Source organism: Caenorhabditis briggsae, assembly GCF_000004555.2.
Source record: "Caenorhabditis briggsae complete genome, chrIV, whole genome shotgun sequence".
Lineage (NCBI taxonomy): Eukaryota > Metazoa > Nematoda > Chromadorea > Rhabditida > Rhabditidae > Caenorhabditis > Caenorhabditis briggsae.
This window is the reverse complement of record NC_013487.2, coordinates 16,700,313-16,725,825: the sequence shown is the minus strand read 5'-3', so window position 1 is coordinate 16,725,825 and position 25,513 is coordinate 16,700,313. Positions and strand designations below refer to the sequence as shown.

The 25,513-nt window shown below is 36.6% G+C and overlaps 3 protein-coding genes across 3 annotated transcripts; all 3 read left to right on the top strand.

Moving 5' to 3' along the window:
- Positions 1-1,066: 1,066 nt before the first annotated feature.
- Positions 1,067-16,747, top strand: CBG10547 (the record flags this gene model as incomplete). Its single annotated transcript, XM_045236351.1, has 17 exons — positions 1,067-1,136; positions 1,603-1,727; positions 1,916-2,155; positions 3,277-3,663; positions 4,413-4,606; positions 5,006-5,198; positions 5,246-5,457; positions 6,834-7,388; positions 8,657-8,811; positions 9,662-9,723; positions 10,083-10,223; positions 10,268-10,342; positions 10,381-10,536; positions 11,032-11,839; positions 12,458-13,161; positions 14,338-14,849; positions 16,558-16,747. 17 exons carry the CDS (start codon positions 1,067-1,069, stop codon positions 16,745-16,747), a joined length of 4,779 nt encoding a protein of 1,592 aa, XP_045094312.1.
- Positions 16,748-17,822: 1,075 nt separating this feature from the next.
- CBG10548 lies at positions 17,823-21,361 on the top strand (the record flags this gene model as incomplete). The annotated part of the gene is made up of 7 exons (XM_045236350.1): positions 17,823-17,863; positions 17,943-18,087; positions 19,245-19,393; positions 19,444-19,628; positions 20,687-20,874; positions 20,935-21,069; positions 21,248-21,361. The coding sequence occupies 7 exons, from the start codon at positions 17,823-17,825 to the stop codon at positions 21,359-21,361; spliced, it is 957 nt and encodes a 318-aa protein (XP_045094311.1).
- A 1,065-nt stretch (positions 21,362-22,426) lies between these two features.
- On the top strand, positions 22,427-24,753 carry Cbr-xbx-4 (the record flags this gene model as incomplete). Its single annotated transcript, XM_002634835.2, has 4 exons — positions 22,427-22,559; positions 23,589-23,683; positions 24,513-24,578; positions 24,715-24,753. 4 exons carry the CDS (start codon positions 22,427-22,429, stop codon positions 24,751-24,753), a joined length of 333 nt encoding a protein of 110 aa, XP_002634881.2.
- Positions 24,754-25,513: the final 760 nt, after the last annotated feature.

Here is a 25,513-nt window from a genome sequence, read left to right as displayed (position 1 = left end):
TTGAAAAATAGATAAATTTTAACACATTTTAATGCAATAAAAATTTCTGGTCGGAGTCCCCCTTTAAGAAGATTTTTTGTCTGAAATTCATTATTTTTCCCCAATTTTTTTTCTGAAATTCTTTTTTTTTTCTCAACCAATTTTTCTGCCTCATTCATCAAATAATAATAGGCCATGCCTTATGCACACATTTCCGGTGTATTTCCGTTGTTCCGTCCCCTTTCTGTTCTTTTCCCTCTCTCATTTTCCTGTACTATTTCGCTTTTCTATTCAGATGAAGAAGAAGACGTGCGTGTTGGTGGTGGTACCAGTCCTGAAGAGATACATCTCCTTGGAAACCCAAAGGAGGAGGAAGAGGATTAAATATTTTACCTAGGACAAATCTGTATTCTAGAACCTTCTGATTTTCAGTATTCACATTTTAAAGCCTCTGATTTGAAAAAAAAAATTAACCTAAAATTGAAAAAAAAATTGAAAAACATATTTTTTTTTGAAAAAATGTTTTCTGAAACTTTTGAATTTTTCTTCAATTTCTGCCGGTTTTTTTTCAAAAAAATTCTCCAAAACTGTGAAAAAAATTATGTCGCAGCCTATTTATTTACATATTCCCATGAGAAAAATTTATTATTTTTTTGCACGGAAAATAAAAATTTCCTCTTCTTTTTTCAATTTTTTGCTATGTTTACTTTCTCTCTTGACACATTTTTTTCTTTTATTATTGCTGTCTTTTATTTAGGCATCATGAATCATATATTTTCACTTTCTTCTTTTGTTCAATTTTTTACTTTTTTCACTTTTTTTTCGCCGAATTTATATATATTTTTGAAATTTTACAGCCAAAATAAATTGAATACTGACATAAAAATGAATTTGTGGTCGTTTTTCTCAAAAATTCGCAGAAAACAGGCTAAAAATATATTTATTTGTTCCCCACCACTCGAGCCCCCCACTCGTGATGAGTATGCAAACGCGCTCCATTGAGAACTCGCAAAATTTTCGCCGATTTTCAGCCAATTATCAGACAAATTTGAGCCAATTAACGACAAAAATTGTTCCAGAATAATCGATGAGCAGTGCTGCCGGCCTGCCGGGTGCACACGATGAACGACGGCTCTTCGAACATTTCGTCATTGCTGGTGAATTATCGATTTTTGGAATTTTAATATTAAAATGAACTAGAAAAGGCCTTTGGAGTGTTTCTAGTATATTTTTGACCGGGAAATTTGAATTTTTAGATTATTTTTCACCTAGAAAAGTGGAAAATCAAGAAAAAATGCTTGAGAAATGTATCAAAATGAAAATTTGAAATTTTTGGAATTTTAATAATAAAATGATCTAGAAAACACATTAAAAGAGTTACGAACATAATTTTGACCGGAAAGTTCGAATTTCTAGGTTATTTTCAGCCTAGAAAACTGGAAAATTACGAAAAAAAATTTTTTAAAAGTATTAAATTGAAATGTTTTAAAAATTTGGAATATTAATATATTTAAATGAGCTAGAAAAGACATTTAAGTCGTTTCTAGAATAGTTTTGACCGTGGAATTCGAATTTTTGTGTTATTTTTCACTTAGGAAGCTGGAAAATTAACAAAATTTGCAGGATTGGCCGACAATAAACCACTGGAACGTCTAACACCGTCTTCTGAAGAATGCGGCCTTCGAAATACACAACCTCTGGCTCCAATTACAGATATTGCTGTAATTTTTCCGAGTCTTGGAGAGAAAGTACGAAATTTTGTTGAATTTTGAAAAAAATATCTGAAATTTCAATTTTAAGCCTTTTTACTAGGTTTAAAAGCTGAAAATTAGCTTAAAAATGAGCAAAATTCTTCAAAATTTACAAAAATGTCGATTATAAAGCGGAAATTTCCCAAAAAAAAAATTTTTTGTCCAAAATTTTCCAAAAATTCCAGCCTCCCGATGGCTTCGAAGTCATCGAAACAACTACTTTGGGCTACCCGGCTGACCTGAACCATGGCTCAATTATGGCTCAAAAATCGTGTTTTCTATGCTTCCGACGTGGCTACCATAAGGCTCCACTAGTGGATATTGGAATATTGGACGAGGGACGAGGGGATAAGCCAATGGTTGATTCGAATGTAGTGCAGACAACACCGTTTGGAAGGTCTGCAAATGTTAATAATGCGTCACAGGTTTGTAGAATTCAAACAAGTTTAAAATTTGCATTTTGCAGCAATTTGAGCTTCAAAAAATGTCAAAATTAGAGAGAAATCTTTAAAATCACCATATTTCTCATCAAAATCGACCTAGGAATCTGATTTTTTGTACCAAAATTACTAGAGAATCCTGGCAATGCTCTCCAGATCCAAATATTCGGAATAAGCTTTTCGAGAACTTCAAAATGAGTATAATAACGACCTTATTACTCAACAAAGGGGTTTGGACTCCTCGTGGACAAGTTGTGGCGCGAAATTTGAAATTATTTTGAAGTTGGGGCTTCTAGAAGCTCTCAAAAAGCTAGATCGTAGGGTTTCCCATAAAAAACCCCAAAACATTGAGCCCAATTATCGCTGAAGTCATAAAATTTGAAATTAAATCATATTTTCCCTTAAAATTGACCTAGCAACCTGAATTTTGTTTTAGGCTCGAATATTCAGAATCAGCTTTTCAAGAGACTTTCTCGATAACGAGTTTTGGACTCCTCGTGGACAAGTTGCGGCGGGAAATTTGAAATTTTCAACATTCAACGCATTGAATTCGCTATAACTTCTCTTAAAAATTGGCTTAGATATCGTATTTTTGTACCAATTTGACTGAAAAATGCTGCCAATTCTTTCACATGCTTAAATATTCAGAATCAGCTTTTCGAGAGCTTCAAAATGAGTATAATCATGACCTACTTTCTCTAAAACGAATTTTGGACTCCTCGTGGACAAGTTGTGCCGCGAAATTTAAAATTTTCAGCATAAAAACGCCAAAATTGCCATAACTTTCTCCAAAATTGACCTAGAAAACTGATTTTTGTACCAAAATGAATGAAAACCCCCTGACTATGCCATCCAGTTACAAATCAAGTTTTGGACTACTCATGGACAAGTTGTAGCGGGAAATTTGAAAATTTTCTCGCAATTTAGTCATTCTGAAGCTCTCAAAAAGCTCAAACCAATGAGAGCACTGCTATTTCTATAGGGAATCCCTAGTTCCTAAAAGGCATTACTAAATAGGCTCCGCCCCTTTTTAAAACTTTTGGAAATCAAAATCTAGCTAGAAAACTGATTTTTCTACTAAAAACCATTCAATTTTCGTTTTCCAGGGAATCTTCCTAACCTACCGTCGTGCTCCACCCAACTCCTCCCAATCCCAATTCGTGGTAACAGACATAAAAGTGATTCTGGCGAACAAAGGAGAGATTCCACCCCATACATACTACAAAATAACCAAAAATCTGAATAAAGGACTCGTCGGCTCGGACGTCTTCATTTGTTATAAAAAATCACAGGGAACTGCGAAGAGGTTGGCTTATAAGCCGGCGGTTCTGGATTATTTCCCTCGTTCGGACTATTCGGAGGAGATGGAGGACTTCAAATTGGCTCAGAATGTAGCTATGTTCTGTCTTCCGATGGGTGCACTCATAGAGTGTTGGCCGACGAAGTGCGCTCCACCGGACAGGAGTTTTTCCACTTTTGTGCTTACTGATGAGGTTTGTTTCAGCATTTTCCAGTGGTAATTTGCAAGTTTAGGGCTCTTACAGTAGTCCGATTGTTCTGAAAATTTCAGAAAATGTATTCAAGATTTCCTAAGCCTCAGTAAAAAACCCGTTCAGTGGGAAATTGCAGATTTTAAAGGTCCAAAAAAGTTGGTTACAGTAATCCTATTGTTCCGGAAACTTCTGGAAATATAAAACAAAAATTGAGCTTCATTTTTGTAATTGACAACTTTTTGGAAAAAATTGTCCTTGAAGAGATAGGCTGCCTAACAGGAGAGTGACTTTAAAATGTCATTTTCCGGCTTAGGGACCCAAATTTTCAAGAAAAAAATGTTTCAAAAATGAAGCCCGAGCTTTGTTCCATGTTTTCTGAAAATTCCAGAAAAATCGGTCTACTGTAACCCGCTTTTTTGGAGCTCTAAATTTTTTTACTGAGGCTTAGGAATTTTTACTGAGGCTTAGGATTCTTACTGAGGCTTAGGAATTTTTGCTGAGGCTTAGGAATTTTTACTGACGCTTAGGAATTTTTACTGAGGTTTAGGAATTTTTTACTGAGGTTTAGGATTTTTACTGAGGCTTAGGAATTTTTTACTGAGGTTTAGGATTTTTACTGAGGCTTAGGAATTTTTACTGAGGCTTAGAATTTTTACTGAGGCTTATTAATTTTTGCTGAGGCTTAGGAATTTTTACTGAGGCTTATGAGTTTTTTACTGAGGTTTAGGATTTTTTACTGAGGCTTAGAGATTTTTTCAAAAAATTTTTTCGTTTTTCAGAACGGCACCAAATTCTACGGATCGGCAGTGACGTTCTACGAGAAGTACACCAAAGAGCTAACCGAAGATCAGCTGGAGAATTTGGATTTGAGATGTGGTGGAGAGTTGGAGCACGAGGGAGGCACAGTTGGCGACTCGAACAGTAATAATGACCCCGCTGAGATGTAAGATAGTGGAAATTTGGGGGAAATCGCTCTAAAAAAGCTAAAAATATCGATTTTAACCATATAAGGCCACTGGCTCAAAATTTCAAAAACCTAAATACACCACTGGATTCCTCATGGTTCATTACCCCTACCCTGCAAATTTGAGCCCTCTAGCTCAATGTGTCGTAATATGTGAGGCACAGTACGCAAACACCAAGCTACAGTAACATCACATCTTACGACACTTTGAGCTAGAAATCTAAAAATTGGAATCTAGGGGTAACAAAGGATGGGGAATTCAATGGCGTTTTCAGATTTTTGGGATTTTGAGCCAGTGGTTTAGAAAGTTGGATTTCTCGACCATCATATTTTTTGAATATTTAAAACCAAATCTAGGTCAAAATACGGGTAAAAAAGGATAGAAATTTCAATTTTTCTCTTTAATTTCCCCTATTTCCAGGTCCTCTTCTACAAAAACATCTCAATATGTTTGATCTCTCGTTTCCCATTTTTCAACTCCTTCAAACGATTTCTCTATTTTCTCCATCGAATGTCCTACACCCCGGATTGCACGCATCCAGTACCCATAGAACGATATATTTCGCATTTGGTAAGTTTTTTGAGATTTAAAAATTCCAGAAAATTCTGAATTTGCAGATGTACGAAGTGTCGTTCCCCACACCTCGCCGTCCACGTGTCTTCATGCAGTTGGGAGCTGAAAATATCAGTTTCGACTCGCATGATGATAGTCAGCTACCCCTAAACGGTGCTCAGCTACTAGACACACTTAAATACTTGGGAAGTGATAATTTGATGTATTTAATGCTGTTGGCACTGTTGGAACAGAAAATATTGATACACAGTTTGAGGTGGGATTTTGCTCTGAAAAACCGATTGTAAAGGGTTTTTAGAGCTCGAAATGTGTAGAAAAAATATGTAGATTTACCTAGAAACAAGAAAAAATTCCGAAAATTTCCAAAAAACTTCGAAAACCCGCTTTAAAAAGCGAAAAAAACTACGCTTTCCGCATTTTTAAGCGAAAATTCAAATTTTGTCGTAAAATCTCATACATCGCCTCGGTGTTTGCACAGAATTCAAACTACAGTGATCCAGGAGCTTGAAATTCGATTTTTGGGTTGATTTCTCGTTTTTTACCCGAATTTCTGATATTTTCAGCTGGAAATCGAGTTTTGGCGCGAAAAATGAACCTAGGATTACTGTAACTTCAATTTTTGTAAAAAAAACACCGAGCCAATGCGTTTTTTGGTGAGAAATGCGAAAAACCTTTTTTTTACACTGAAAATTCAAATTTTGTCGTCAAATCTAACACATCGACTCGGTGTTTGCACAGAATGGTAACTACCGTAATCCAGCGGCTTGGAAATTTGATTTTAGGCGCTTTTCGAGTTAAAAACACGGAAAATTTCGAAAATTGGGGTAAAAAACCGGAAAAATTCATTAAAAATGAGCTTTTGAACGCTAAAAAGTTTTCTCATCGATTTTTTTGCTGAATTTTTAGATCTTTTTATGTTTTTCAGCTATTTTTGAAAATTCTTTTTCAATTTTTCCGAATTTTTTGTATGAAATTCATGGTGTTCGCGAAGATTACTGTAGATTACTGTAGTAAATCTTGTAGTTTGTAGTTTCTTTTTTGCAAAAAAAAAATATATGCATTTTGACGTGTTGGAAAAAACTACAAACTACAAAGTTTTCTACAGTAATCTACAGTAATCTTCAAGGCAACCATCGAATTCCAGACAAAAAAATTCGGAAAAATCGAAAAAGAATGCTCGAAAATAGCTGAAAACCCTAAAAAAGTCTAAAAAAGATTTGACGCCAAAATTTGAATTTTCGGTAGAAAAATGTTTTTTTTTCGCATTTTTCACCAATAAACGCATTCATTCGGTGTCAAAAATTCAAGTTGTAACAGTAATCCTATGGTCATTCATTTTTCGCGCTTAAACACGATTTCCAGCTAAAAACAACAAAAATTCGGGGGAAAACTGACGAAAAATGACTCTAAAATCGTTTTCTAGGCTCCTCGATTACTGTAGATGGAATTCTGTGCAAACACCGAAGCGATGTATTAGATTTTACGACAAAATTCGAATTTTCGCTTTTTTCAGCGATTTTTGAAGTTAAGAGATTTTTCCATAGTTGCTATACGAATCCACATATTTTTCTACACATTTTGGTGTATTAAATAAGGTTTTTGACCAAATTGGACACCTTAAAAATCTTCCAGACCCTGGATGTTAGCCGCTGTCGCCGAATCAGTGTGCGCTCTAATGTTCCCATTCCATTGGCAATGTCCCTACATCCCCCAGTGCCCTCTAGGCCTCGCCGGCGTCCTTCACGCCCCACTACCATTCATCGCTGGCGTCGATTCCCGCTACTTTGAGCTCTATGAAGACCCGCCAGATGACGTGACATGCTTCGATTTGGACACCTCCACCATTAGCTTCTCATCGGTTCGAGCCAATTTTAAGATCTCTATGCTCCCGAAAAAGCCAGCTAAACAGCTAAAAACAACGCTGGAGGATGTGTTTGCGAAGCTCCAACAGCTGGATTACTCATCGAATGAAGGAAAGACAGAAGGAGGATTTATTCCGGTTGATCAAGACTTGAAAAAGCAACAAAAACGGAGGGAATACGAAAATGCGATACACGACGCATTTTTGAAGTTCATCGCTTCGATTATGAAGGGATATCAGGCATTCTTGAGACCTATAAAGAGTGCTCCAGCCAGTGCACACGCCACGGATACTGGGAATCTTTTTGATTTGGATGGATTTTTGAGGTAAAATATTTTCCAGCAGAATTTTCCAGTCATTTTGGTACAAAAATCAACTTTCTAGGTCAATTTTGAAGAGAGTTATGGCGATTTCTAATTATAAATACTTCTAAGCCTTAGTGAAAAGTCATAAGCCTCAGTAAAATTTCTTAGCCTCAGTAAAAATTGCTAAGCCTCAGTAAATGAATCCTAAGCCTCAGTAAAAATGCTAAGCCTCAGCAAACATTCCTAAGCCTCAGTAAACATTCCTAAGCCTCAGTAAAAATTTCTAAGCCTCAGTAAAAATTCCTAAGCCTCAGTAAAAAATTCCTAAGCCTCAGTAAAAATTACTAAGCCTCAGTAAAAATTCCTAAGCCTCAGTAAAAATTCCTGAGCCTCAGTAAAAATTCCTAAGCCTCAGTAAAAATTTCCTAAGCCTCTCAGTAAACATTCCTAAGCCTCAGTAAACATTCCTAAGCATCAGTAAAAATTCCTAAGCCTCAGTAAAAATTTCCTAAGCCTCAGTAAACATTCCTAAGCCTCAGTAAACATTCCTAAGCATCAGTAAAAATTCCTAAGCCTCAGGAAAAACTCCTAAGTATCAGAGAAAATCCTAAGCCTCAGTAAATATGGCTGAGCCTGAGTAAAAATCCTAAGCCTCAGTAAAAAATTCCTAAGCCTCAGTAAACATCCTAAGCCTCAGTAAAAATTCCTAAGCCTCAGTAAAAATTCCAAAACTTGACCTTTGTTCTTCGAGCTCAATTATCTCGGCTCCTGTGAGAGATATAAAAATGGGTCAACTGATAAAATGTTTATTATCATATCAGTAGTTCCTATCAGCGGACAGATTTATGATATCACTTACAGAAATTGAGATAATTGAGCTTAAAGTTAACATGGGATACTGTAGGTTCTTCGATTTCAACTAGTTCTCATGAAAGAAATACAGTATTCCTGCTCGAGTGGGGTACTGTAGATCCTTTAAATGTTTTAGATACAAACATCTAGAAAAACAGTCTAGAAGTGTGAAGATACCGAACGTTGGACGGATATCGATGCACACGTTAGCTGGTGAACGGTGAGACAAAAAAAGATTTCTGAAAAAATCGATATTTTTGCAGTCTTACCTTATATGTTCACCAAATTTGCCCCCGAAATGCTTGATTTGAAAGTACGCTCCATTGAGAATTATCGTTTTCTGAGCTTTCTGGCTATCAAAATGCGATCTTTTACGCTGATTTACAATGGAGCACACCTGCATTATCGTCAATTTCAAATTTTTAATGAATTTTCAGATCCCGCGATCGGTCGTCAGCGGATTTCTACAAGCGATTCTCGGAAACCCAATCGTTTATGCGATTTATAGAGGAACGAAGTTTTGTATCGGATAAAAATACGTATAATGCGTTTTTTGATGATTGCATCATCAAATTGACGAGTGCTGTAGAAGGTAAAAATCTGGGATTTTCAGCCAAAAAAATTTTTGGCTAGAAATTTTTTCCAAGTTCCTTTTTGGCTTCAAGAACCTTGAATATTGATTATTTTGCCTCGAAATCTATTTCAAACGCTTTATGAGGTCACGAGCTTCAATATGAGCCCAAACACTGCTAGTGTTGTGTCCCGTGGTCCAGACATGATAGGAGACACAGGAAGGGTAGAGAGTGGTTATAATGAAAGTCTTTATTCAGGGACAATACAGAAACTGATCTTGAGAACTTAGGAGTTCTCAAGAGACAAGAAATCCACGTGTAATATGTGGAGGAAATAGAAAGGGTTAGTGAACCAGGGTAGTTCACGTCACCAAATAATAATAATACATCCAACTTATAAGAATAGGCGTAGAATGTAACAGTTAGGCTCCGCCCATTTTGAAATTTCACCAAGACACGCGACGCACGACCGCGACGCGCCTGAAAAACTAAAGTGGGCGGAGCCTAGTCGTGTTGGGGCTCATTTTGAAGCTCTCAGCCACCCAAATAAGAGTAACTTGATTAGAAATGAGAACTCTTTGATTTTCAGCCAAAAAAGCTGAAAATCGAAAAAAAAACTTTCAGCCAAAATTTTTTTCAGAATTTCTTGATTTATTTGGGAATTGGGAAATTTTGAATATTTAATTGGAATTGAAATTCAAAAATTCTTTAAAACGAGCCCAAACACTGCTAGGCTCCGCCCATTTTAAAATTTCACCGAGACACGCGGCGCATGACCGCGACGCGCCTGAAAAACTAGAGTGGGCGGAGCCTAGTCTTCTTTGGGCTCATTGAAGCTCTCACTGAGCCACATAAGATAATCTCTTTCAGACGGCCGAGACATCAATGAGATTCAACTTCTGGAGCCGGACACATCGCACAGCCATACTACGGTAAGGAAAATCGGATATTTCTAGAATTTTCAGATTTTTTTAGCATGAAAAAATTTTCTTAGAATGCAAAATATCCTTAAAAATTTGAATTTTTTGATGTTGTGTAGCTTTTGTGAGATAATACCCATTTTAGCCGTCGATAAACGCGTTGACAGATACGAGGACAGCGATGGTTGGTTCTAATTTTTATTGTTAGATTTTTAGATTTTTTGGATTGCTAAGCTTTAATTTTTTGCCTTTTTTCCTGCTTTTCCCTAATTATATATGTTGCATGACCTCATTTTACCCATTTAATCGCTTCTAACTTCTACAGTAACCTCGCCACGTCACCATCACCAGGACACACACTAATTGGCTAGTTAATTGGCCAATTAATTAACTATTCTGACACCAAAAGCTTTTTGAATTTTTTTTTATTCCAAAAATTTCAGGTTTTCATTCCTGCACCGGAACCATTTGTGAACCAAGAAACCGGAGAGGAAATGCAATTTGTCTATGGGGTAATTAATTTTTTAATTGACCAATTAATATTTTTTCAATTAAGGAATTCCCCACAAAAATGAACAGTGGGTATTTCCAATTGGATCGATTGGAGAAGAGTGGGAAGGATGGGGAGAAGGTTCCCATGCATTTTGGTAGGGAAATTTTAAATTTTAGCGATCTGGCGGGAAATTTGAATTTTTGAAAAATTCAAAAAACTCGGAAAAATGCGATTTTTCAGAAGCCTCCCGATGCTCGGCAGTTCGAACGAAACCCGAAACGAGATCATCGTTGCTGGCGGCGACGAACGCCGTCAAGACGAATCCGCTACATGTAAGAATCGGGAAATTCGAAAAAAAAATCCTAAAAAATTTTTAAAAACCCCGTTATGAAAAAGTAGGTCACGAAAAATTAGGTCGTGAAGAAATTAGGTCGTGAAAAATAAGGTCATGAAAAAGTTAGGTCATGAAAAATTAGGTCGTGACCTAGAAAAAATTTGGTCATGACCTAGGAAAAATTAGGTCATGACCTGGATAAAATTTGGTCGTGACCTAGGAAATATTTAGGTCATGAAAAATTAGGTAATGACCTAGAAAAAAGTATGTTATGATCTAGGAAAATTTCGGGTGCGTCGCGGTCGTGCGTCGCGTGTTTTAGCCAAAAATAAAAATCGAAGGAATTTGGTCGTGTTTGGGTTCATTTCGAAGCTAAACACTTCAAAAGTCTAGAAATTAAGTTTTTGGGTCAATTGGATCGCTCTGAAGCATGTGACAGTCAAAAAAGTCAATTTTGCCCAGAAAATTTTATAAATTTCAAATTTTTTTGCAGTGGTCCAAAACGCTTCTCTTCTACTCGTACACCCTTTGGTTCATGCAGCTGGACAGTCTCCTAACCGCCGCTCCGAACAAGAAGAAGATCCTCCGTCTCGCGTTCAACGTTCTGGATCGAATGGAAAAGACCGAAATCTTCCCCCTGGATCAAGTGTGCTACCGTATCCTCATCGAGCTCTGCGGCAAATATAATCAACCGGAAATGGCTGTTAAAGTGATGAGAGCCATGCAGAGGGCGGGGCTGGAACAGAACGCCGTCACCTATGGAATCTATCATCGTGCTGTGATGGATGCCACGTGGCCGACGCCAGCGAGAACCCGCGCTATCAAAATGTGGACGATTCTGAAGATCGTGGTGACGGGAGCAGAGGCAATGAGGAAATGGGCGAATGTGGAAAGAAGGCCCCTGTCAGAAGAGCGGCCGAAAACGCCTTCTGAAGAAGGCGTGGTCACTGAGATTACTGTAGACTATCAAATCACGTCGTATCCATTGGAAGATACTGAGGAGCAGCAAAAGGAGCGAAATGAACAAAAGAAGAGCTCCATTTCTAGTGAAATTATGGACCCTCTAGGAGCCATGGGCGGCCTAGAAGCGCTGGAAAGAGACAAGACGAGAGATCAGCGGTCAAAATCGCTTGGAAAAATCGGAATGTCCCCATCGCGAGCGAAATTCTTTGCTGACCATGCAACTCTACCGTTTTCCAATGAAAATACACCTAAATCGGATAAAAAAGCGGAGAAAAGTGGATGGTTTAAAGGAATCGCGAATAGTCCGATGTTTAAGATGATTAAGAGCACCACTTTTGGTAAGAAATTAAGATTTTTGGGATTGAAAATATATTCCCCATTATTTTCCAGTCATTCTGATACAAAAATCAATGCTCTAGGTCGATTTTGAGGAAAGTTACGGCGAAAAATTTCCTAAGCCTCAGTAAAAAAGTTCCTAAGTCTCAGTAAAATTCCTAAGCCTTAGTAAAAATGTCTAAGCCTCAGTAAAAAATCCCAAACCTCAGTAAAAAATGCCTACGCCTCAGTAAAATGTTTCTAAGTCTCAGTAAAATTCCTAAGCCTTAGTAAAAATGTCTAAGCCTCAGTAAAAAATCCCAAACCTCAGTAAAAAATGCCTACGCCTCAGTAAAATGTTTCTAAGTCTCAGTAAAATTCCTAAGCCTCAGTAAAAATCTTCTAAGCCTCAGTAAAAATTCCTAAGCCTCAGTAAAACATTCCTAAGCCTCAGTAAAAATGCCTAAGCCTCTGTAAAAATTGCTAAGCCTCAGTAAGAAATCCTAAGCCTCAGTAGACATTCCTAAGCCTCATTAAAAACGCCTAAGCCTCAGTGAAAATTCCTAAGCCTCAGTAAAAATCTTTTAAGTCTCAGTAAAAATTCCTAAGTCTCAGTAAACAATCAAAAACTAAATTTTCAGATTCCTCACCAAAACCCACCTCGACTGATAGCAGTGATGCTGGCTCCATCACCAGCGGCGCGTCTCCATCATTCCATTCAGTTGTCAATCACTTCAAGAAGGGATACGACGACGTGATGCCTTCCAGATTCCGCCTAGGCGTCTCCACACTTTTGAACAAATCCGTCGGCGCAATGGGCAGTGGAATGATCTATTCAGATGATAAGGGAGCGTCACTGGAGAATCCATTCTTTGTGAATAACAAGGATCCAGCATACATCCTGGATTCTGGAAGTCCGTGTTGTCTTCTAAGAGAGGAGTACTGGATGAGAGAGGTGTATTTACAGCTGAAACGGAGTCGAGAGAGAATGGAGAAAGGACAAAAGACAGATTCAGAAGACGTCACGACTTCTGAATCCCTCCCATTCTCCTCCAAATCCCCTGGGAAGCTAGAAGTGATTCTTTGCACTGCCACACACTGTCCATCGTGTCAAACTATGGTCTATGATGAGGAAATAATGGCTGGATGGAAAGTGGATGATCAGAACTTGAACACGATTTGTCCACATTGCTCAGGCAACGTCCAAGGAGCAACGGATGCGGTGGCGAGCCCTGAGAATCTGGAGAGCGTCTTCGCGCCGAGATTGAAAGTCAGAATGCGTTGGATTGAGGAGATGAGGAATAGTTGGTATCAACCGGGAGGGCTGCAGGAAAGTAGGAATACGGTAAGGAAGGGTTAAGGGTGGGCCAAGGGCGCATTTGGGGGGGGGGGGGGGGCTTAACCACCTGGCCTACAAAGAACGTCTCCAGAAGACTTTAAAATCAAAATTTCGAATAAAGAAGAGTTTGGGCATCAACTAAGACACACTTCTGACCTATCTGTCTAGGTTTCAGCTCAATCGGTTAACTTTGAATAGGTCTAAGAGCGCGCGATATACATACGCAGATACCGAATTTGCTCAAAATGGACCATTTTCTGGAAAAACCTTAGAATTCTTCATGTAAACGCGCTCTATAGCAAATTCGGGGGTACTGTCGACAGAATTAGCCTTTGAACCCGCTCTAATGATGAAAACCATATTGAAAGGGTTAAAAAAGTGCCAAAATTGAAACTGAGTTTTTCCGAAATTCTTAAATTTGAATTGTTCAAAATTGTCAGCCAAATCTTAAATTAATAATCTGCTGAAATTTTGAGAAATCCATAATTCTCGGAATTTTCTATAAAAATGGAAATTTAGGTAAAAATAGAAACCACCACAGCTGCTTCGCCTCGAAACCCCGCATTAACTTCGCAGATGTTACTACCCCAGCTGGTGTGGTGTTCAGTGGGGCGCGTTTGCATTAAATATAGGTATTTTGGACCACAATAAAAAAGAGTTCTCCCGCTCCAAACTCCCTAGAATTCAATTTTTGAAAATTTAGTTTATACAATTGCTATTAGATCTCGAATTCTAAATTTTTCAAATTCTCAATGGTATAAAGCCTTTATAATAGAGGTTCTTGAAACTCTAGGATTCTTTAAACTCCCTAAAATTCGAATTTTCCAATTTTTATAACCAGTCGGTTTTACGCCTCCTGCCCGGGGCTCAACCTTTTGGCTTCCGCTGTAGAAATAAATTAACGTCTTCAGAAGACGTCAGAAACAAACTTTCGTAAAACAATAAAGTCGGGCATCATCTCGCGGTGACTGCGCTAGGGTCGGCGACCCGGGAACACCGAACACACTCACACACTCACACACACACACACACAGAATTTGGTAATTGTTAATATTAAAGATGGTTCCTGGGATTCCGGGACCTATTTTGCTTTAGACTCCCTCGGAGTCGATAATACAAAAAGGGTAGAATGGACCTTGTATTGAATTAAACTCTCTAAAATTCAAATTTTCCAACCTTCAGACTCCCGAAAAAACCCCTCCACCATCTGAAACCTGTCTAGAAGTAGCCTTCGTGAGCCCTCTGGTCCTCCGCCGCGAACTGGAAACCATCCTGACCTCCGACAAGGACGCCATGAAGAACGAATCAATCCGAACGACGCATCCAGTTGTCTTCTGGAACCTCATCTACTACCTCCGACGTCTCTCCCTGCCATCTCATGTATTCTCATGGATATCCGAAAGACATCATATCAGATGTGTATTCGATATTCCGACGGCACACGACGACGCCAGAATGCCCCTCTACTTCTTCAACCCGAATCACGATGGAGATCCGATTTTTGGGAATTACAATCGAAAGATTTTGAGACAGACCGAGGATGGAAAAGAGACGAAACGATACGCGTCGTGGAAACTGGTGACCGATTCGGTGAATAAGAATATGCTATTCAAAGCGGTTCAGGAGTTGGTCAACTCGTCGAGACTCGTCAAGAATGGAAGTGTGCACGTTGGAGCGCATTTTCCCATTTTTAGGTTTGTAGGGATTTAAAAAAAAGATTTTTATTAAAAAGTCAAAATAAATAACACCTTTTGATGAAAAATTTGCGATGTTTGAACTGAATTCGACGGAACGGAGCCCAGCAGGCACCCCTAGGCTCCGCCCCCTTTTTCATGTATTCTATAGTGAGAGGCGGAGCTCCGAACCAGGCCTGTGCGGCAACAAAAATGTTTCGGCAATTCGGCAACTCGGCAAATTCGGCAAGTTTCGGCAAATTTCGGCAACAATAGTTTGCGTCTTTTTTTAGTAATATCGATCACCTGAAAATGCTCCGATCAGGCTCAAAACTACAGAAAAGGTGTGTCATGAGTTTCCTAACAAAGCAACTACAAAAATTGGCAACTCAAAATCACATTTTTTATGCTAACTACTTATCTTGAACAATAGATAGTATTCCAATGGTTGAAAATATTTTTTCTGATTGTGAGTTTTGAAAATAGTGTACTCAACTTGTTAGGCAACTCACGACACACGTTCTCTAGTGATTTTAGACAGATTGGATAATTTTTAGAGGAGTTGCGACTCATGATATCTACTTTTATCCTATGATCACAAATTGGAAGCCCATTTGAGGAGCGATGCAAGTATTTTTGATGATTATTGGGGCACATTTCCTCTTCAATTCACTTTGAGGGAAAATGGTGTTCAAAATTAGGTTTTTCGAACTTCGAATAGGGTTTCCATTTGGGCGGGTGAAGAAGCGGTATTTTCCAAGAAAAACTGAGTTTCTCAAATCAAAAAACTACAAAAAAGATAATATTTTCCTCACGTAAATATTCGCGGGGGGTCAACGGGGGGCCGCGGGGGGTGAGCCCCCCGGGTAGGTGCGGGCGGGTGAATCGCCCCCCAAATGGAAACCCTAACCTCGAAATCATTTTTTTTTTGATTGAAAAAATTGTGAAAATCTCCACATTCAAAAAAATTTCAGTTGCCGAAATTGCCGAAATTTTTTTTTCCGAAATCGGCAACGGCAATTCGGCAACAAAAATTCGGCAATTTCGGCAATTTGTTGCCGCACAGGCCTGCTCCGAACGTCTGTTGAGAGTACTAGAAATCGTTCTCTCGATGGTTTTGACTCTTCGAAAGCTTCAAAATCACGAAACTTTAAAAAATTTTCAAATTTCGCGCCACAACTTGTCCACGAGGAGTCCAAAACTCGTTTTCGAGGAAGTGTGCTAATATTATACTCATTTTGAAGTTCTCAAATCGCTTATTCTGGATATTTGATATTTGGAAAGCATCGTTATGACTTCCAGTCATTTTGGTACAAAAATCAGGATACTAGGTCAATTTTGGAGAAAGTTATGGGCGATTTTAGTTTTACTGAGGCTTAGGAATTTTTTACTGAGGCTTTGGATTTTTTTACTGAGGCATTGGATTTTTACTGAGGCTTAGGAATTTTTTACTGAGGCTTAGGAATTTTTTACTGAGGCTTTGGAATTTTTTACTGAGGCTTAGGAATGTCTACTGAGGCTTAGGATTTCTTACTGAGGCTTAGGAATTTTTACTGAGGCTTAAGCGTTTTTACTGAGGCTTAGCAATTTTTACAGAGGCTTAGGAGTTCTAAGCCTCAGTAAAACTAAAAGTTGCTACAATTTTCTTCAAAATTGACCTAGACGATTGATTTTCGTACCATAATGACAGGAAAAATCTGGAAAATTTTTTAATTTCAATGATTTTCAGAGACATCCAATTCGCGTCGATCGACCTCTTTGGAAGAGCATTGCTTCGTGACGCTCTGGACTCTCAATATGATTCGGAATCCAATAAATTGCCGCCGAAAATCAAAGAAATCCTGCCACTACAAGATCATCCGTTGTCCCATGTCACACGGGCGTGCCGAAAAGTCTTCATGCCTCTAGACCTATTTTAATCACTTTTTTGAATTGCTTTTTATGATGATTTTTTTGGGATTTTTTGGGACATTTTGAGGCTACAATAATCTGGGAAAAATTCAAATTTGGGACTTTTTGAATTTGTGATTTTTTGAAAATTCAGATTATCTGAATTCCCGAATTTTCGTTTTTTGGATTTCCGAATTTTTAATTTTTCAAGATTCCGAATTTCGGACTTCTTCGAGTTTTTGAATTTCAGAATCTCAGAATTTCAGAACTTTGGAATTTCGGAATTTTTTGAATTTTCGGAATTTGAGAATTTTTCAATTTTTTGGTTTTTTGGCATTTGGAATTTCAGGAATTTCGGGAATTTCGAATTTTTTGAATTACAGAATATCTGATATTCCGAATTTCTAGATTTTCGGAATTTTTAAAATTTTGGATTTTTAGAATTTGGGAATTTCTGGATTTCTAAATTCTTGAATTTCAGAATTTCTAAATTTTAGAATTCCAGAATTTCTGAGTTTTTAAATTTTTCGATTCCGAATTTTTCGAATTTCCGAATTTTTGAATTTCTAAATTTCTAAATTTTTGTATTTCCGAATTTTAAAATATCTGAATTTCAGAATTTTTGAATTTTGCAAAAATTTCAAATTTATTGGATTCTTCAGAGTTACAAAACGTCTCGGTTGCCAAAAACGTCCCAGATCTCTTTCACTGTATACCAAGTTTTCTTTCTGTATAATTGTACTATTAGCGAAATTATGTCTCTAATCAACACAAAAATTTTTTCCCCCAATTTTTTCTCTTTAATACGAGTGCCCCGCCCCCTTTTTTCTAGTTGTGACCACAAGCCCCGCCCATTTTTTTATTAAAAAAACAAAAAATCTAGTTTAATGATGATTACTGTGATTCTCCCTCTAGAAGCTTCTGATGATAATGTTTTTCGTTTTTTAATGGACCAAAATATAGATTTTTTGATATTATTTTTTTTTGGCTTTTTTGGTCGTCTAAAATGAAAATAATTGAGATTTTTTGAATACTTTAACCTTTTTTTTTTTTGGAAAAAAACTCAAAATTTTGACTAAAAATTCCAGATTTCCAATTTTCCAGATGTCCAATAGCAATGGAGATTGGAGTCGAGCGAAGAGAAAGTTAGAATTTTATTTTTTTTCTAATTGAATTCATTTAATTGATTAATTAGTTAATTTTATTTTAAGACAAATTTTCCAGACGAAAAACGATTGAAATCCAATATTCTCCCGGGAATTCGACATTAAAAGTGACAAAAGTGACTGGAAAACACTTGGAATCAATGGGGAATCCGGTGAAAAATGGTTATGAGCTGTTTCCGGAAGAAGCGGTTTATTTAGTTGAGGTACTGTGGGATTCTCTAGAGTTTTCTGGTCATTTTGGTAGAAAGATTAGGGTTCTAGGTGGATTTTGAATGAAGTTATAGCGAAAATCTCCTAAGCCTCAGTGAAACTAAAATTGCCTATAACTTCCTTCAAAATTAGCCTAGATATATGATTTTTGCACCGAAATGACTGCAAAATCATAACTATTCTTTCCAAATATCAAATATTGAGAATAAGCGATTTGAGAGCTTCAAAATGAGTATAATATTGGCATACTTTCTCGAAAACGAGTTTTGGACTCCTCGTGGACAAGTTGTGGCGCGTAATTTGAAATTTTCGCGGAGTTGGGTCAATTCAAAGCTCTCTAGGAGCCGATGTTTAGTTTTCTATTGAGCCTTAAAATATTTTCCAAATTTTTAGACTAGATTGGAAAGGGGCGGAGCCTAAAGTTTAGCTCAAAACAGTTTGGTTTGTGTTCTGAATTTTCAATTTTTTGAATTTTTGGAAATTTCTAAAATCCAGTAATTTATGAAATTATGAAAATACTGAGAAAACAAGAGCTGAGCTTTAAAAATCCCAAAAAGTTCAAATTTCGCGCCACAACTTGTCCACGAGCAGTCCAAAACTCGTTTTCGAGAAAGTATGCCAATAATATACTCATTTTGAAGCCCTCGAAAAGCTTATTCTGAATATATTAGCCCTGTCAGAATTTTTCAGTCTTTTTGGTATAAAAATCAGGGTCCATTTTTTTTGAAAAATTTTTTTTTGGAAATTTTTTAAACATCTGAAAATTGGCAAAATCAGCAAAAAAGTATTTATTTGAAAAAATCAGAAAAAGTTTCAAATTTCAACTTTCTGAAAAATGATGATTTTCAGAATTGTTCAGAGTTAAAATGGGGATTTTTCAAAAATGCCAAAATTTCGTTTTTTTGGAATATTTGCTGAAATTAATGTCCAAATTTTTCCAGTCATTTTGGTACAAAAATCATGTTATTAGATCAATTTTGAAGAAAATTATGGCGATTTTCAGTTTCTGGAAAATCTGAAAATTTTGAAAAAATTCGAAAAAAAATTTTTTTTTGGAAATTTTTTAAACATCTGAAAATTGGCAAAATTTGAAAGTTTCAAAGTATTTATTCCAGTAAAAAATCAATTTTCTGAAAAATTGGATTTTCAGACAGGCTCCGGCACGATTCTCACACCATCCGGCGCCGAGATGAGCCTTCTGGAGTCCTATTCGATTCTGGAATCGAATTCCATCTCAATGAGTAAATATGAGATTTATAAACAAGTCAAATTGACAGGATTAGTCGTTTTGAGACCGAGGTTTTTAATTTTTTAATTGGCCAATTATCAATTAAAACCTAATTATCCAGAAAATCAACAACCGATTTTGAAAAAGCTCGCCACGTGGAACAGGAGATAAAACAGAAATTCGCAGAGAAGACGTTCGATTTGCTGGTCCATATGAATACGGTACCCCAGGACCGGATTCCGAATGCAAACTCATTTCCGAGTTTTGTGAAAAAAAATAATGGGGATGTTTCGATGAGAATGAGAGGTTTGTTTTTAGGAGAAATTTCCAGCGAAAATCTCAAGTTTCGCGCCACAACTTGTCCACGAGGAGTCCAAAACGTTTTTTCGAGAAATCATATCATTATTATACTCATTTGGAAGCTCTCAAGAAGTTTATTCTGAATATTTGATATTTGAAAAGCATTGTTAGGATTTCCCAGTCATTTTGGTGCAAAAATCAATGTTCTAGGCCAATTTTGAAGAAAGTTATAGCGATTTTTAGTTTTTTTTTAAATTCCAATTTTTTGAAAAATTTTGTTTTTTGGAAATTCTCGGACATCTTAAATCTGCAAAATTTGAGAAGGAAGTTTTTTTTTGGATTATTCTTTGAAAATTCAAAAATTAAAAAAATTAAAATTTCCACTTTTTCTGAAAATTCATTTTCAGTGATTTTCAGAGTTTCAAAAGAACATTTTGCAAAAAATCTCATAATTGGTTTTTTTCGACATTTGTCAAAATTTTCTCAGTCATTTTGCTACGAAAATCAATCTTCTAGGTCAATTTTGAAGAAAGTTATGGCGATTTCTGATTATACGAAATCCTAAGCCTCAGTAAAAATCCTAAGCCTCAGTAATAAAATCCTAAGCCTCAGTAAAAATCCTAAGCCTCAGTAAAAAACCTAAGCCTCAGTAAAAAACCATAAGCCTCAGTAAAAAACCTAAGCCTCAGTAAAAAACCTAAGCCTCAGTAAAAACTCCTAAGCTTTAGTAAAAACGTCTAAGCCTCAGTAAAAATCCTAAGCCTCAGTAAAAATCCTAAGCCTCCGTAAAAATTCCTAAGCCTCAGTAAAAAACCTAAGCCTCAGTAAAAAACCTAAGCCTCAGTAAAAACTCCTAAGCTTTAGTAAAAACGTCTAAGCCTCAGTAAAAACTCCTAAGCCTCAGTAAAAATTCCTAAGCCTCAGTAAAGTTCCTAAGCCTCAGTAAAATTCCCTAAGCCTCAGTGAAAATTTCAGTCCTTCACACCAATCCATCGCTTGTAAATTTCCTGCCACCAGACGTTCTGGAAAGTATTTCAACGGACAAATCGCTGAGAAACCTTCAGGTTTCTATTTTTTGAAATTTTACAAACATTTCAAATTTCCCGCCTCTTTTCCAGCCCCTCACCCACCGCCCGAAACCGTGCCGCCCATCGTATCAGCCGCTGGCGAATCGCCACGTGGCAAATTGGACCGAATTTCGGTTTCAGGAAGAGAAAACGAGACAGGCGATGGTTTTGAAACGATTTCGAAAGTGAGTGAAATATCGATTTTTCAAAAATTTAAATTTTCAAAAAAAAAATCAATGTTTTAGGCTCCGCCCACCGCCGAAGGACCAGATCCGTCGGGAGAGGATTACTGTAGAGAATGTGGATTTTCATGTTTTTTCGCCGGCTTCGTTTTCGCATCGACTGCCTGCGAGACCCTTATTTTCATTGATTTGTTATCAGTAAGCAATTTTTAGAAAAAAAATTAAAAATTAAAAAAATTTTAGATTGAATTTTTAAAAATCCATTTTATGACCAAAAATAAGATTTCTAGTTTTTTTTTCAAAGAATTTTTCAGTGAAAAAAATTAATTTTTATGTCTTAATTGCCCTAATTAACACTAATTATCTGAATTTCCAGAGTCACTGGAGCTCCACTGAAAATTTCGGAACTTTCCCAACTTCGAAATGTGGTCTTTGGAATGGAGGAGGCTGGAAAAGTGAACTACGTGGCCATGAGTGGAGCACCAATTGATTTGAAGAGCTATTTGAGATAATTAATTAATTAATTAATTTGCAGTTAATTGGAGATAATTATATTTTTTGCCAATTTTTAACGATCTTTTTTGTGGTGCAATATGGGTTTATTGAATTTTTGGAATTTCAAAAAAAAAATTAAACTGATTTTTTGTTTGAGAGAGAGAAATTTCAAGATAATCATGACCCAACTCTGCGAAAATTTCAAATCTCGCGCCACAACTTGTCCACGAGGAGTCCAAAACTCGTTTTCGAGAATCATATCATTATTATACTCATTTGGAAGCTCTCAAGAAGCTGATTTTGAATATTTGATATTTGGAAATATTTGGAAAGCATCGTTAAAATTTTCCAGACGTTTTGGCAAAAAAACAAACTTTCTAGGCCAATTTTGAAGAAAGTTATAGCGATTTTAGTTTTACTGAGGCTTAGGAATTTTTACTGAGGCTTAGAAATTTTTACTGAGGCTTAGAAATTTTTACTGAGGCTTAGAAATTTTTACTGAGGCTTAGAAATTTTTACTGAGGCTTATGAGTTTTTTACCGAGGCTTAGGATTTTTACTGAGGCTTAGGAACTTTTACTGAGGCTTAGGAAATTTTTACTAAGGCTTAGGATTTTTACTGAGGCTTAGGAAATTTTAATGAGGCTTAAGAATTTTTTTTACTTTCGAATAAAAATTATCACCTTAAATTTATTTTTATTTTTTTCAAATTAAAAAAAATTACTTTTTTTCACTGAGGCTTAGCAATAAAAAATTTTTTTTTGAGAAAATTTAAAAAATTCAAAATTAAAATGTAGGAAATTTTTTGAGGCTAAGGAAAAGACAATTTTAAAAATTCAGAAAAATTTTCAAACAAAATATTGCCTAACGTCTTCTAAATGCTTCCCCTTTTTCTCACGTCTTCTAGTTGCCCTGGTGACGTCCACTTTCATCGATTTTCCTCTCTTTTTCCCCTTTTTCGTCTTCTTCGCTTTCCTCCCCCAGAGAACCCCATAATTTTGAATTCCCGCCACTTTTATAATTATAGGTTACTCACTTTTTTTCCCTATTTTTATATTAAAATGTTAACCTGGAGCACTTCAACCACTTCTTTAAATCCCAATAACCGTCAAAATATTAAACAAGAATCCAAATTGGGAGAGCAATTTCTGAAAAAATGGGATGATGCTGTTTTTGATGGAAAAGCGACTGGAGGTAATTCAAAAAAAAAACCGAAATTCTAAAAAAAACGACCTAAAACACATTTTTCTTTTAAAAATTGTGGTTTTTCTAAATTTCGTTCGCTTCGAATCACTTAAACACTTTAGAATTACATATTCTTGACAATAAAACTAAACTAGGCTTGTCCAGTGCTTCAAAATGAGCCTAAACACGACTAGGTTCCGCCCATTTTGTAATTTCCCATCGACACGCGGCGCTCACTTTGATTTTTTGGGCGCGTCGCGGTCGGTGCGCCGCGTGTCGATGGGAAATTTCAAAATGGGCGGAGCCAAGTCGTGTTTGGGCTCATTTTGAAGCTCTCAATGTTTAAAATACGTATTTTCCACTAAAACATGAAAAATTTGAAGAATGATGGGAATTCTCGAAAATTCAAATTTTTGAGATTTTTGAAAATCGGTCTTTTTTTGAAATTCCTGCAATACTTTTGAATTTTAAACAATTTTATTGAATTTTGCTTGTTGTGAGCGTCAAACTGAGCCTAAACACGACTAGGTTCCGCTCACTTTTATTTTTTGGGCGCGTCGCGGTCCGTGCTCCGCATGTCGATGGGAAATTTCAAAATGGGCGGAGCCAAGTCATGTTTGGGCTCATTTTGAAGCTCTCAATGTTTGAAATACATATTTCCCACCGAAACATAAAAAAATTTGAAGAGTGGTGGGAATTCTTGAATTCTCGAAAATTCCACTTTTTTGGAAATTTCGAAAATTGGCTTTTTTCGAAATTCCTGCGATATTTTCGGATTTTCTATTATTTTATCAGATTTTGCTTGTTGTGAGCTTCAAAACAAGCATAAACACGACTAGGCTCCGCCCACTTTAGCTATTCCGGTGCGTCGCGGTCGGCGCGTCGCGTGTCGATGGGGGAATTTCAAAATGGGCGGAGCCTAGTCGTGTTTGAGCTCATTTTAAAGCATTTTTCATGTCAAATTTGATTAAAATTAGAAGAAAAGCTGAAAAGTGATGAAACTTTTGAAAAATCCAAAACAAAATTTCAATTTTCCAGATCCCGAACTGGACCGTGAAGCTGCTCTCTGGAGAGATAAATTCCCACATCTTCGTGTTATGGGTACAAGTTTTGGGAGAGATCATAAAGTGATGGTGAGTGGTAGATCAAAAAAATAATAAGGATTATTTTTTATTTAAAAATATATAACATGAGATTAGCTAAACTAGGTGAGATTATCTCATTTTTTTCGGTACAAAAAACTGGTTTTTTCACCAAAAGAGACTATGTCATTTTTTAGCAAAAAAAACGATTAGATTAACTTTTAACAAATTCTGAAACATCAAAAAACATTTTTTTCGAAAATTAAAAACATTTTGAAATCTAAATAAATCTACTTTTCAGCTAATTCTGACATTTCTTGATGTTTCCATTGAATTTGTTTGAAAAACGCTTTAAAATGAGCCCAAACACGACTAGGCTCCGCCCATTTTGAAATTTCACCGAGACACGCGACGCAACGACCGCGACGCGCCCAAAAAATGAAAGTGCGCGCAGCCTAGTTGTGTTTGGGCTCATTTTGAAGCTCATAACAAGCGAAATTCATAAAAACAGTTAAAAATTCACAAGTAAAACGGATTTTCAAAATTCCAAAAATTAAAAAAAAAAAAGTCATTCTACTCGTTCAGTTTTCTTAGGAATTCAGATTTGCCAAGTAGTATTGAATTCAGCTTAATATGAGCTTTAAAATGAACCCAAACACGACTTGGCTCCGCCCATTTTGAAATTTCCCATCGACACGCGGCGCACCGACCGCGACGCGCCCAAAAAATCAAAGTGGGCGGAGCCTAGTCGTGTTTAGGCTCATTTTGAAGCTCTAGACAAACCTAGTTTAGCAGTGTTGTTGGAAAATTGGGATTCGTAAGTCACAAGAAGATAAATGAGCTCAAAACAAATTTTCCAAAATTTTTTTCAAAATTTCAGCATCCTCTCCCAGTGACTCCAAACGACTATAAAACTACCATGAGCCAATCTAAAAGTGCAGATACGGTCCGTGAAAAAAATGGTCCCTCAAATACCAAATCGTCTCTCCTCCCCAAAATTGGTGATAATTCTAAAAGAAGTTTTATAAAAAAATGAATTTTTTTGAAATTTTTTTAATCGAAAAGTCCCGCAACGTCTTCAGAATCTTCAGAAGACGTTAAGACCCCTCTCTTCCCCATAAAAATAAATCAAGTACATGTTTTTCATTGGTTTCTTTTCAGAACGGAAAAAGGAAACCCAAGAAGAGTAGGAGGCTCCGTTTTTAATTAGTTTGAGAATAAAGAGGAATTAGTCGGAGAAGAAGAAGGATTACTTATTCAGGAATCTTAAGAAAATAAGAAGAAGAAGAAGAAGACGTCGTAGGTTTCAGAAAAGGAAGAAATGGCATTGATGACGTGGCAATGTGATCTACAAAGTTAGAGAAGAAAAGGGGCCCGTCACACTGTAACGTTAGAGCTCATTTATCTTGGTTCCCATCAACGATATCAACATTTTGTCAACTGATAAAATGTTTATCATAATTCGAATAACATTTTATCAATTGACCACTTTTTGATATCTTTCACAGAAAATGAGATAATTGAGCTCAAAGTTATAAGTTGGTGGGGGGGGGGGGGGGCGTCTGTTACAAAAACGTATTTTTCGGTGAATTGTATATTACCTGAAAGCCCTCAAAATTTCCAATAATTTTGTACTATTTTCATAGCTCTAGCTTTCCTTTAAAGCGAGTTATGCGCCTTTAAAAGATTGGGGAAGAGGCGCAGAGAAGCGAGAGTGCTCTCGCTTCTCTGCGGCTAATTTGACCATTTTATAAATTCTGGAAAAAAAGATCATGTAATTCTGAGATACTGAAATTTCAGTTCTGGAAATCTAAAAATCTGAAAAATCGATTTTCTGGAAATATGATATTCTGAGATTCTGATGTTTTGAAAATGTCAGAA